Genomic DNA, 13868 nt, shown 5'->3' with positions numbered 1-13868 from the left:
CTTCTTTTTCCTTTGTCAAAAACAATTTTTTTTTAGGATCTGTTTATACATGACTTTTCTATACAAACTTTTTTCAGTTTCTTATTAACAGATTCTCCAGCAGCACAAGACAGTGGCTAAGAGGCCAATCTTTGGAGCAAGACCCGCATTTGAGTCTCAGTTCTCTGCCTGGCCATGTCATTGGGCAGAAAGTATTTTCTTGGAGGACTTGAGATTAGTAACATGCCTGTACTATCATGGGTTCTTTGGAAGGAAGTGACGTCCGCCTAAAAATGAAACCTGATTGTTTCCTTTCTCCCGCCCTTGTAGGTTCGTGATGATGTGTACCACAGTATACTAACAAATAACCTCCCCAACCTTCTGGAATATGGCAACATCACTGCTCTGACAAATTTATGGTATACTGGGCAAATTACTAACTTTGAATATTTGACTCACTTAAACAAACATGCCGGCCGATCCTTCAATGACCTCATGCAGTACCCCGTGTTCCCGTTCGTCCTGTCTGACTATGTCAGTGAAACCCTCGACCTCGGCGATCCGTCCGTCTACAGGTAACAAAAACATCATCACCTTTCAGCTTCGACGATATGCTGTTTATTTCATTAAAGTTTTTACCGTGAGAATTTTCAAACATGCACAAAATAGAATGAATATATGATGAACCCCCATATGTCCATGACCCCAACCCAACAATGATGAAGATGTTTGCCAAACTTGCATTGTCTTTTTTCCTTGTTATTTAAGATGAATGACAGGCATCTTGTTATGTTACTACTATGGTCTTCAATACACATCTCTCAGGAAAAAATAGGATAGTTTCTTACATGACCATAGTGCCATTATCATATCTAAGAAAATTAACAATAATGTCATGGTATAATCCAATACCCAGGACATTTTGAAACGTGCCCTGATGATAGCAAAGGTGTTTTTTATGGTTGTATGCTTGAATCAGGCCCATTGTCACCTTTGGTCACTTCTCTCTAAAAACATATATCTGGAACAGCCTTCATCTTTGTGATTATAGTTTCCTCTTTCTTCCTAACCTTGAGTTGTTGAAAAAAATAGGACGTTTATCTGATAGGATGTCCCTCATTCCGTGTTAGTATTTAGCTTTTTCTTCTAGCCTCTGTATTTCCTAGAGATTGGAAATTAGTTCTATTAATAAATACTTGCTTAGGTTCATGTGCAGCTACTCTTTAGTGTAGGTGATGGTGTGAACTTCGTATGGCCCATGTCAGAAGGCACAGGACATCCCATGCTGGTGATGCTCAGTTTGATGTGTGGGTTCGGGCTCCCATTGAACTTGTTTCTTTCGTGGATGATTATTGCTTGAGTCAATTATTTCACTAGGGGTTATAACATGATGATTTCCTATTCTCTCATTTCTTCTACATTTACTAGAGGAAAACATACAGGATAAGCCTGGGTGGGATATTTTGTTGTGTCAGAGAGCAAGGAAACTAATATAGCCTTATCAAAAAGCCATACTTGGCACACCCATGTTCATTGCAGCATTATTCACAGTAGCCAAGAGGTGGAGGTACCCTAGGTGTCTCTCTACAGGTGAATGGATGGGGGAAATGTGGTACATACATACAGTGGAATATTATTCGCCTTAAAAAGGAGGGAAGTCCTGTCACATGCTACAACATGGATGAACCTTGGGGACATTGTGCTAAGTGGAATAAGCCAGCCACAAAGAGACAAATACTGTGTGATTCACTTACATGAGTTGTCCAGGGTAGTCAAACTATTAGAGGCAGAGAGTGGAGTGGTGGATGCTGGGAGATGGGGAGGGAGGGGAAAAGGGAGGTAGGAAGTTGTAGTTCAGTAGGTGTAGAGTTTTAGTTTTGCAAGATGAAAAAGTTCTAGAGATCTGCTGTACAACAATGAATATAGTTAACCACAACTCAACTGTATACTTGAGGTTGGTTATGATGGTGAATTTTGTGTTGTGTGTTTTTTACCATGATTAAAAAAAAAAAAAAGGATTCAGGAACCAGCTTAAAGTGGCTCTCACTGCCAAAGATAGGACAATCTGAGCATCAAAAAGAATAATGACTACAACTGACTGAAACACATTTAAATTAAAAAAAAAAACTTAAGTTAATCATAGTACTTTTTTTAAAGGTCCCAAAAATCAAAGCAAAACTAAACATACTGGTCATCATTGGATGTAAATGGGCACCAATTCGTTACTTTTGAAATTTGTCAATTAAAGGAAAAGAATCAAGCTTTTATCCTTCCTTTCCTGAATGAATTTCATTTTAGAGTAACCAAATAGCCCTAGTTGATGAGGGAATATTCTGTTTACTTAGCAAAAAAAAAAATCTTCTGGCTGTTAGCAAAAAGACACAAGAAATAACAAATGTTGGCGAGGAAGTGGAGGAAAGGGAACCATTGGTGCAAATGTAAATTGGTGCAGTCAGTATGGAAAATAGTATGGAGGTTCCTCAAAAAATTAAAAATAGAACTACCACATAATCTACCAATTCCACTTCTGCATGTTTATCCAAAGAAAATGGAAACACTAACTCGAAAAGATATATGCACCCCTATGGTCATTGCAGCATTATTTACAATAATGATCTAGACCTAGTTCAGACAGTTTTCAAGACATGGAAACAACCTAAGTGTCCATTGAGAGATAAATGGGTAAAGAACATGTGATACATATATGTGACGGAATATTACTCAGCCATAGAAAAGAATGAAATCTTGCCATTTACGACAACATGGATGGACCTTGAAGGCATTATGCTAAGTGAAATAAATCAGACAAAGACAAATATCATATGATCTCACTTACATGTGGAATCTAAAAAAAAAACCTTAGCTCATAGATACAGAGAATGGATTGGTGGTTGCCAGAGGTGGGGAATGGGGGGTGGGGTGGGTGAAATGAGTGAAGGGGTCAAAAGGTACAAACTTCCAGTTATAAGATAAATAAGTCCTGGAATGTAATGTACAGCATGGAACTATAGTTAATAATATTGAAATGCATGTTTGAAAGTTGCTAAAAGAGTAAATCTTAAAAAGTTCTCATCATTAAAAAAAAAAATCCTGTAAGTATGTATAGTGATGTATGTTAACTGTACAAATTGTGGTGATCATTTCACAATATATATATAAATATCAGATTATTATGTTTTACACCTAAAACTAATACAATGTTGTATGTCAATTATACCTCAATTTTTAAAAAATATTCTCTTATTTAAAAAAAAAATAAGTGCAAATTTACTACTTGGTATATTTTTGGGTATTTTAATTATCATTGCTGAAAAGTAGGCCTCATTCAGACAGTTTTCAAAGAATCAGATTCAGTTTAATGTATTGGTCAATTAAAAAGTAGCAAATGCACATTATTTATACACTGCTGATGGACATTTGAATTTATACACCACTGATAAAAAATAGATGCAATCTTTCTGGAAGGCGATTTCATAACACGCTCATACATAGCCAAAGAACTCTTCAATGTGCATGCTCTGTTTTAGCAACTTAACTTCTAGGACTTTTTCTTAGGAAATACTTACAGTGAAGGATGTGTGCTCTACCAGAAAGGTTCCCACTGGAAGTAAGTTTCATGAGGCAGGAAATTGGTTTGTCTGGTTCATTGCCAATAACGGTGCTGGCACTGCAAGCAGAGACTTAGGCATAAGGAAAGTCCTCATGTCCTTTTCTAAAGTACCTACATTTAGAAACAACCTACATGTCCAACACGAGGTCTGAGTAGATTGTTATATGTTGCAGCCTTTAAAAATTATATTGTAGAAATGTACACTATAGGCAGGCAAAGACGTTTTTTTTATTTAAAAAGTGAATATATATACAAAGATAAGCAGGAAAACATCTGGGAAGGTGTATACCAAAATGTTGTACCTGTGGGTAATAATACCACAGTACGCAGTGTTGTACTGTGGCTGAGTTTTGGCTTATTCTATTTGCTCATCAGTCATTTCTGATTTTTCAGCCACAACAAGTACTACTTGTATTAAAAAAAACACACCTATTTTCGCTATTTAGAAAAAATTGCATGCCAGGATCTTAAACAGGATTTCTCTTTTTTTGAGATGTGAGTTCATAGCTATTCTATACAACTGTTTTTACTTCTTAGCAAAGTTTTTAGGATTAGAAAAGTCTCAGAAACAAAATTAGTGTGTTTACTATCAGTAATTTCAATATCCCTAGGAAATAATTATCCAAAAATATAAATATATCAACATCTGGCTAACAGACCTGGTTTGACTTACTGAAACTTGGGCAAATCTTGATGCTGATCTAGTTTCGCCAGATGTTGAAACTACAGGTGGCCCCATCCTGCTCCTCAGGGCTGTTCTTCTCTTGCTCTTCCGCAGCTTGTGCAAGTGAGGGCTCCTGATTCCGTTCTGTGGCCGCCCTGACGCAGTGAGAACCCAGCACAGACACATCCATGTGCGTGCTCACGTTCTCCATGCTGTACACGGGGTGTCACGCACAGTCTGCGCAAAGTATTAATTTCAGTGCTCCCGCTCCAGATCTCAGCTTGGTCGTTTTAAGCCTGTATAGTTTCTTCAGTTTTCACTAACTAACCTAATAATTGCATAACATCTCCTCGCGATCATATTTCCTATCCAAACTGCCCATCACTCTTCACTGCCTGACTGGGAAACGGGCACAGGAGCTCCCAGGGCTTGGTCAGACTCAGATGCCATGGGCAACACCAGTCACGATTCTGGAGGAAGTAGGCGAAGCAGGAAGAGGAGGGATAGCAGCTCTTCTTGTAGAAGTTACTCATAAGTCAGGAATTCCTAATAGCAGTGTGGATCTATTCAGAAAATTCTACCCTAATAGTTTATGAAACCATAATTTTGAATGGTGCCTGTGAGTTGAGAAGCAACACGTGTAAGCACTAATCTAAGGGCCGAGTGTTTGGTTGATCACTTGTTTTACAGGATGCAAACCTCTAGGCAGCTTAACCCTGACAGCATCAAAATACTTCTATTTTCTCCATTATTTCTTCCTTTGTAGAAATCTCTCCAAGCCTATAGCTGTGCAGTATAAAGAAAAAGAAGACCGTTATGTAGATACATACAAGGTAGGTTTAATTTTTCCTTATATTTTGGTAAATGAAAACTGGAGTTTTGTTTTATAGACTTGTGTTTTACTTATGTTTATAAATTTTAAATTTATAGCTTTGATTTATATTTTTCACTTCCTTGTACTTTGACAAATAACTAGAAATCATATGATTTTGGATATTATTCTTTGTCTCAATTCTCTGGAAACACTTTTCCCAGAAAAGAAGTACACTTCTTGGGGCATAAATTGGAAGTTAATATCCATTGTCATATTGAAATATATAAATAACTATATTCCTTATAAAATCACAAAGATTTTCAGGGACATGCTATTCGTATCCCCTAGTGTTATTTCTGTAACGATAACACTATATTTATAATACACTGTAACCCCTTATTATTCATAGTCAGCTAATTATGCATTGCTTTATTAACAGAAATTTACCAGATTTTAAAGTTTAAAAATAGAAATGAATTACCTATCTGTGAAATTAATAAAATTCTGTTTGAAATGCAAGTAAATTCATTAGTCACATGTTGCATTCTTCACAACAGTATCAAGATAGGAGCAGCTGGAGCAGTTTTCTCACATTCAGCACATCATTTCATGGCCGAGTCCAGGAAGTTCCCTCCAAGCATATTATACTGTCACTGCTTGATTCTCCATAGTTGAAAATGGGGCAGTGCTGTGGAGATCAAGAAGTGACTCCAGAAATGCACTGTCACCTGATCTTGTTTTCAGAGCCAGGCAGAAGCGGGAGACGAAAATAGTGACAGATAAATATGTGGTTGGGCCTCCTACTTATGACGGGAAGATAGGAGTAGTGAAAAATCACCTTTCTTTTTTTGTTTTTTGTCATCTCTGTGTAACTACCCTGCAAAACAGCTATAAAATGTTGTACCTAGAATTCCAATAAGTTCATACAGCTATTACACTTGTGTTGCGTTTCCCCTGTTAGAGCAGCACTGCTGTAAAGAACACAGCATTACATCCTGAACCCATCCATTATGACACAGACTACTGATGGGAGCAGCTCTCCTTTACTGGGTGCTTGATCAGCTCAGACATGAGGAACCCTTTGCCGGGGCGGAGCTGGGAGGAGGGTGCAGAGCAGGTAGAGGTGCAGGCTGGGCGATGGCCTCAGCAGGGCACCAAGGAGGAGACCCCTCCCTGGATACTCAAGGTGGCTGAGGTCCGAACACGAGGGGAGGGCAGCCATGGCGAATGGTGTCACAGGTGGTAGCGAGGATGGAAAAGAAGACGAGGGTGGCGTTTCCAGCTTCCCTTTGCTTGGAGCTCGCCATCATGCATTCTGTCATCCCGTTTCCTTCAGTACCTGGAGGAGGAGTACCGCAAGGGAGCGAGGGAGGACGACCCCTTGCCCCCCGTGCAGCCCTACCACTACGGCTCCCACTACTCCAACAGCGGCACCGTGCTCCACTTCCTGGTCAGGATGCCACCCTTCACGAAGATGTTTTTAGCCTATCAAGGTAAGGGTTGTTTTATAACTCCCTGAGAAGCCATATTGGTCCTCAGAAAAGAAAACCTGGCTGACTTCCTGGGAACGTCTTGACACTAATCAAACCACAAGAAAAAGAATTCTGTTTATTCCTTCGACCGTATTCTCTTCAAAAACCCTGCAGTAAGCCAAATCATCGTGCTAATGTCTCAAATTTTAGCTTTAAATTAAACAGGTCTAAGTTTATAAAAATGCAATTTGTTTTATGGAAATTAAGATGTAATTCACATACCATAAAATTTACTTTTTTTACCCTTTAAGCGTGTATGCAATTCACTTTTAAAGATGTTCAACCTTGTAATTATTCCAGTCACATGTGTTACCTTTGGACCCTACAGGGGAATATGTTCTTGTAATTTATTATAAATGCCTCCTAAATAAACACGAGGAGCATTGCACTGCCACCCTCACCATAGTAACTTTCTAGTTAATAATCCTCGACCTCGGTGTTTTAAGCGGCAGCCTTCAGGCCTGAAATTGATTTGGTAAAGGTGAATTTACCGATCTGTGTGCAATCAGGGACACACTCACCTACTGGTTTCTAATAAGAAGTGTGGTCCTAGCTCTGTAGTTGTTCCTTGTGGCACCCACAGTCCTTTGTGGAATCATTGTCCGTTCATTTCCTCAGCCCTTGAACTTCTTTAGACATTTTACTCACATGTACCCTCTTGGAGGAATGAATTTTGTCCTCGCTCTCTGAAGTCTATGAAAGGGGCTTTCTTATATTTGTTCCTCTATAAGTACACAAAGCAAATGTTCCAAAGCAAATGACAGCTGTTCAAATATTTGAAGATTATTACCCTCACCCCTTCCTCCCTCTCAATGTTGTTTGTCCCCAGACTAATTATCCTTAGTTAATCTGACATTAGGTTGAGAGCCTCCTGAATGCAAGGTCTTACCACAGCTGCTGCCAGGGCTGCCAAAAAGAAACTGGACAGTTCTATACTTAGGAAGGGATCTTCAAAACCATTGTCTAAGCCACCTTGTTGGCTCTGCTTTCCAAACCTGTCATTCTGATCATCTTTTTGGACATGTTCTGATTTATGAATGTCCTTATGAAAAAGTGTCAGTCAGAGTGAAAGAATGTTTCAGATGTGGTCTGGGACCACTGCGATGTATAACAGAACGGTTACTGCCCTCCATTTCTTTTAATGTAATATGAAACCCCCAATCAACAAATCTTTCTGAATTATTTTTGTACATGTTGATATTATGCTAAGTTTTCTTCATTGTGTATTTAGGAATGATTTTTTTAAAGAACAGGGAGTACCTTAATCCCTATACAGTTTCATTTGATTGGTTTAAAATGATTTATGTTGGGTTTTGATTTTATTTCTAGACTTCTGGTTTAGCCCAGAAGTTTCTCCCTTGGCACTGTAGGCATTTGATCGACATAATTCTTTGTTGTGGGGCTGTCCTGTGCACTGTAGGAAGTTTAGCAGCCTCCCTGGCCCCCACCCAAGATGCCACCCCCCAAGTTTTAACAACCAAAAATGTCTCCAGACATTGCCAAATGTCCCCTGGGGGACCAAATTGCCACTGGTTATGAGCCAGTAGTTTAGTACATGCATGTTCTAGATTATAGGGATCTGTGGTTTTCTTTTTTTTTAATTAAGAAACTATAGAGAGTTTGAAGATCTGAACAGAGCCCTCAGTGTGCCTGTCTTGTCCCACAGCTCTGCAGGCTCCAGGCCAGATCCTGTGACTCCATCATAGCCTTACACACTTGCCTTTAGTTATTCTGGAATCCACGTAGGTTGATAACTCTTGTTCCTGAGTGAGTTAGTAAATATTATTTAAGTGACCGTCCCTACTTTCTGAGCAAAAGGAAATATTTATAAACCTCATTTCTTCCCAGATTTTATTCTGTGGCCAGCCAGTGCTAACTGACTCGACAGACTAGATGAGAAAGTTATAGAAGTAATAGAAAATGTTGCTCAGTAGAGCAGCTAGCAGCTCAAGCTTGGGGGAAAAAAATAGCACATCTTTTAAAAATTGTGCCTTACTTGATGCTGAGATTAAGTCTGTGACAGTTCCCAAATGAAAAGACATGTTCAAATTTCAGCAAGTTCAGAGGCATTTCCAGGGCTGGCTTTCAGGTCGCGTTTCATGTTCTAGGCCCCCCACATGGCTAGAAACTCTGATAGCTGTTGACAGAAAAGAGACAGGTCAAAACTCAATTCTTGATTATTAATAGTCTACACCAGAAAAACCTAGCAAAGGAGTGATTATGCTTAGTTTCATTTTCATTCATAGGAAATTATATTTAATTCTTTCGCTTAGAGTTAGAACATCTAAAATCAATGCCCCCCTCCAAAGAAAAAGAAAGAAGAAAAAAGTCACCTTAACAATGAGAGGTGAAGGAATAATTTTGCTTCCTGATAGGGAAAAAACTGTTATACCAACTTGAATTCTAATTTGACTTCCTTTTTACTCATTTATTCAATAAATAAACCATCATTGAGTACCTAAGCTGTGTAGGTACTACCCCAGGTCCCTGCTTTCATGGAACTTTCATTCTACTTGGGTAGACAATCATCAAATTAAACAAATGATATAAATTCATCTAGTTATATGTATTATGAAAACAGTGCAGATTTAAAATAATATAATGTGGTCTTAAATTATGTACAGAAATATTTATTTCCAAGAAGAAATGAATAACCTCTTTTAAACTATGGACAAACAAAATGAACATCATTTTAATCTTTGAAGTAGTAAAAATAAATTATGACAGCCTTCAAATGGAATCAGGTCTTGGTGTGTTAATTGCATTATTTGTATTTCTTTACAGATCAAAGTTTTGACATTCCAGACAGAACTTTTCATTCTACAAATACAACTTGGCGTCTCTCATCTTTTGAATCCATGACTGACGTGAAAGAACTTATCCCGGAGTTTTTCTATCTCCCAGAGTTCTTAGTTAATCGAGAAGGTATAATAGTAAATCATTTCTAATTTATATTTCTGAGGATTTGTACTTATTTTTTAATTTTTCAAAAATAAAAATAGCTTTTGTAAGTCCTAAAATTTGAGTCTGTAAGGAAGAGAAATACCTTGATTTATTAAGTATATAATTTTATTTCCAAGTGAGCTTGAGGATTTTAAGTATTTTATAGGACCAAATAATTTGGAAAACTATAACTTTAACTATTAAAAGTATTTATAAACCTGCATTTTTATTTTGTTACAGAAGTTGCTTTATTTTTTTCCTGATTACAAGGTTATAAATATGCTCACTTTTTTTAAAAAGTGAGAGTCATGAATTTATTGAAAGCACAATGTAAATTCACTAAAATCCCAATGATTTAATGAAGAATACCCGAGTTAGAAATAAAATACTCTAACCAGAAATATCTAATAACGAAAAGGGATACTAGACAATAAAATCAAATTTTCCGTGTTGCGGTGACCAAGAGTCATGGTCCACCCTAGTGATCAGTTAACCCTTTAAGTGGTATTGTTGGGTTGTTTTCCTACGTTACTCAATTTCATATTTTTCTTTGACCTCTAGGAATATATGAAATTGAGAATTATATCTTCAGAGAAGTTAATATTGGGGAAATTACTGTAGAATTTCATTCTGTACCAACTGGCCTGTCTGGAGTTGTTTGAAGAATGGTTAATATAATAAATCCAACCTCTGATTCCCTGGGGCGTGTTCCCTGGTGTTGCCCACGTGAGAAATGCCTCGGTAAAAGCAGCACCTGCATTTTGGGATCCTGAGTGGCTTTCAGATTAGGGCTTCTACTTAAATGTACTGCTTGTTTTCTCTGCCCATCTTTTCTGATATGTAAGTTCCAGTTTCTATGGCTGTATAACAAATAGCCCCAACACTTATTGGCTCAGAACAACAATACTACATTTGTTATCTGTCACAGTCTTTGCAGCTCAGAAACTCGGGAAAGCTCCGGCAGGTGGGTTTTCTGGTTTGGCCCAGGCTCTCTCACGCAGTGAGAGATTGGCTAGAGCTGGACTAGCCTGGGAAACAGCAGCTGGCGGGCATCTCTCTTCTCTTAGTGTCAGTGCTTTTCCAGTGGTCTCTCCACAAGGAATAGTGTAGGCTTCCCCAGCATGGTGGCCTCGGATGTCCTACTTGGCAGCTCAGGTCCCAAAGGCTAGTGTCCCAAGAGAGATGAGCAGAAGCTGCGTTACCTTGTCCATCCTCGCCCTGGAGCCCACACTGTGTCACTTCCACTGCATTCTGTTTAGGAGGCAGTGACAGTGCCTGCCCATGGTCAGAAGGAAGGATCATAGAATTTTCCGCTTGATGGGAAAGTAGCAAGATGCTGGAGAAGCATGCAAGACAGCAAGTGTTGTTACAGCCATTTTTGGAAAATATCATCTGCTCTAATGTGCATCGTATCACTCCTACCTGCATTCCTATAGGCCTCTCATTGTGCGTCCACTCATCTGCTCCGGGTGAAGAGTGTCTAGCTCAACCAGTGCATCCTAAATCACCCCGGCTCTGACTGCAAGATGACTGTGGGGCAAACAGCCCCTCCCCTACATTATTTCAGAATGCTTCCAAAATTAGTGACAATCCTTCTACCTGTTCTCACAAGATCAAGAAGTAGGCAGACAGCAACTTAATTTTACAGGAACTTAATCAGCTTTTAAGAGGTCCCTTTTCATTTGTATTCTGTTGTGGCATTCAGATTTTCAGCCCATAAAAAATAGCACAAAAAACTGTTTCTATTCAAAGGTAACATTTCTTTTAGGACAATTTTTTTAAATGATGACTTCTGAGGTTTTTGTTTACACCAGCAGACTGATGAGACAATTAGGTAACAGCTCTGTTATGTCACAGAAGAACCCCCTTACTCAGTGTGCTGAGGTAATTTTGTTATTCGCAGGATGCTTAGAAGGAATTACATCAGAGCAGACCTGTAGACTTTCCATAAAGTTCACAGACTAAGACATTCATTCTATGCATGTGGATGTTTTGTATGAGTTGAGTTTTTTAACCCCAAAATGCTGATATTTACTAAGTAGAAATAATCCTGAATTTATTGTGTTGACACCACTAATTCAGAAATGCTTATACAAAGACTTAGTTTGATTTTAACCAAGTTGGCAGTTGAATAGATAGATATTTAAGCACTTACTGCATTTGAAGATTTGATTAATGGAATATTAGAATCAGCAGACAATGATTTTCTGCTTTTTCTTCAGTATGTTATAAAGCGGTAACAGGATAAAGTTGGAAGATCTCAAAGTTACTTGCAATAGCATTGATCCATGCGGCTCTGTGACTGGCTAAATAAGTGGATGAGCAATGGTGTCGCTGTCTTCTTTGCTGCCCCTTTTCCTGGTCATAGCATACAGTCGCTATTTCTGTGACCTCTGAAGACCTGCTCAGTGGGCCAGATGAAGCATGCTTTAGGGGGGATATGCATTAACATGAGTCTTCTTTCCCAGGCTTTGATTTCGGTGTGCGGCAGAACGGTGAACGGGTTAATCACGTCAACCTCCCGCCTTGGGCCCGGAACGACCCTCGTCTTTTTATCCTCATCCATCGACAGGCTCTAGAGTCTGAGCACGTGTCCCAGAACATCTGTCAGTGGATTGACTTGGTGTTCGGATATAAGCAAAAAGGGAAGGCGTCCGTTCAAGCCATCAATGTTTTTCATCCCGCTGTAAGTGACTCTTTTAAAATACTCTGCATTTCTGAATATTTAAAGGTTAGCTGGTAGGCTGTTTCTTTAAAATATGTAAGTTATCAGAGAGAATTGGCAATGACACTAAACTGTTGCCCAAGATTTTTCAGGTTTTATATTTCACGTCTTTAAAAATAACTGAGGTACTATCTGTCGGGGTTTCCCAAGACCATGCCCAGGTTGGATGAGGACGTAGGGACTCAGCATAGAGTCAGACTTACAGCTAAGGTCATTATAGTGATGGAAGCAAAGCAAGATTGGCAAAAGGAAGAGATGCCTGCGGCAAGCTTCCAAAAGTCTTCTCCCAGGAATCAAAGAACACACTTCTTCCTCCAGCACAAATTGTGACACCATGTGTGATGTCGTCTACCAGGGAGACTCATTAGTGACTCAAAGGCCAGGGTTTTGACAGTAGGTACCCTCTCTCACACATATACTGAGATTTCAGACTCCCGGAAGGGAAGCAGGTGTTCAATATAAACTACAGTGTTTGTGCAGACAGTTTCCACACAGTGAGACACTCTTACCAGTTAGGGAATGGTGGGAACTCTCCTGAAATCCATGTTCCCAGGTGCCAGCCAAGGGCCAACCTTGCAAGCAGGACTTTCCAAGGCGAGCAGTACAGGCCTGCCATGTAAACTTCTTTCTACACACTATCCTGTATACATAATCTATTTTTACATGGCATCATTCTTTCTTGCTGCAGAAACAGTATTTGTGCCTTGTTAGAAAAATGTGTAAGATACAGACTGCAAAAGGCAGGAATTCAAAAATCAACTTTGATGTCTCCATACAGAGATAAATATCAAAACCACCTTCTAGACCTTTTTCTATCATTCAATTTATACAATAAAATTAATATTACTTACTGTTCCCAAGTATGGCTAAAAGATCATTTATTTAACCAGTCTTCTATTGTTGGCTATTTAGTTAGTATTTGTTTGCTATTAAAATTAATAAGATTCCTGAGGTTATTTCTTTCTGTACATCTTTATTTCCTTAAGCTAACTTCATAGAAGTAGAATTGTTACACTTTCACATACAGTTTTTGATGTTATTAGATAGGCTACCAAAAATTTATTTATTCAGGAAACATTTCTTTTGCTTGGCTCCGGAGTTGCAAAGATGAGTAATACTCAAGCGGGGAGAGTAGGGCTAGAAGAAAAGCTGGGGCCTAGGAGTGGGAGTGGGGTCCAAATGAGGCGTCTCAAATTCTTCAAGGAGTGAAAAGTCAAAGGGAGAATTATGGGGAGAAAGCTCTTTCCTGGTGTTGCCTACTGGCTGCCTAAAGGCAGCAAGTACAACAGATGAATCGTTAAGCCACTGCATGGACAGTTAGCCTCGTAGGTTTCCTAACTTTAAAATTAGGTGGTGTATTAGATTGATCTCAGACTTCCCCTCCAATGTGTTTTTTCTGTGTAGATTCATCCGTGTTTATACAGATACAGCTAAAATGCACACGTAGAACCTACAGTAACACACTCTATGTTTGGGCTTATTTATGCAAGAAATCCATTCCTGAATAGTAGTTTTAAAATAAAAATCTCGTTAGTTCATTTTGCTCAGTAGTTATTTTGAGTACCTCTAAGGGAATAGAAAATTAAAGTCCTTAAGATACT

General features: G+C 38.8%; 1 protein-coding gene across 4 annotated transcripts in view; it reads left to right on the top strand.

Moving 5' to 3' along the window:
* The window catches only part of LYST (lysosomal trafficking regulator), a 172927-nt gene that overhangs the window by 135373 nt on the left and 23686 nt on the right, over window positions 1-13868 (top strand). For all 4 annotated transcript variants that reach the window (XM_019746974.3, XM_074316725.2, XM_019746975.3 and 1 more), the window contains 5 exons: window positions 310-554; window positions 5020-5086; window positions 6404-6560; window positions 9384-9524; window positions 12011-12228. In XM_019746974.3, coding sequence (XP_019602533.3) covers window positions 310-554; window positions 5020-5086; window positions 6404-6560; window positions 9384-9524; window positions 12011-12228 — 828 coding nt within the window. The remainder of the gene's footprint in view (window positions 1-309; window positions 555-5019; window positions 5087-6403; window positions 6561-9383; window positions 9525-12010; window positions 12229-13868) is intronic.

Source organism: Rhinolophus sinicus, chromosome 6 (genome assembly GCF_057876585.1).
Source record: "Rhinolophus sinicus isolate RSI-liver-muscle chromosome 6, RSI-T2T, whole genome shotgun sequence".
NCBI classification, from domain to species: Eukaryota; Metazoa; Chordata; class Mammalia; order Chiroptera; family Rhinolophidae; genus Rhinolophus; species Rhinolophus sinicus.
The sequence above is the reverse complement of the archived record's forward strand: the minus strand, read 5'-3'. Positions and strand labels throughout refer to the sequence as shown.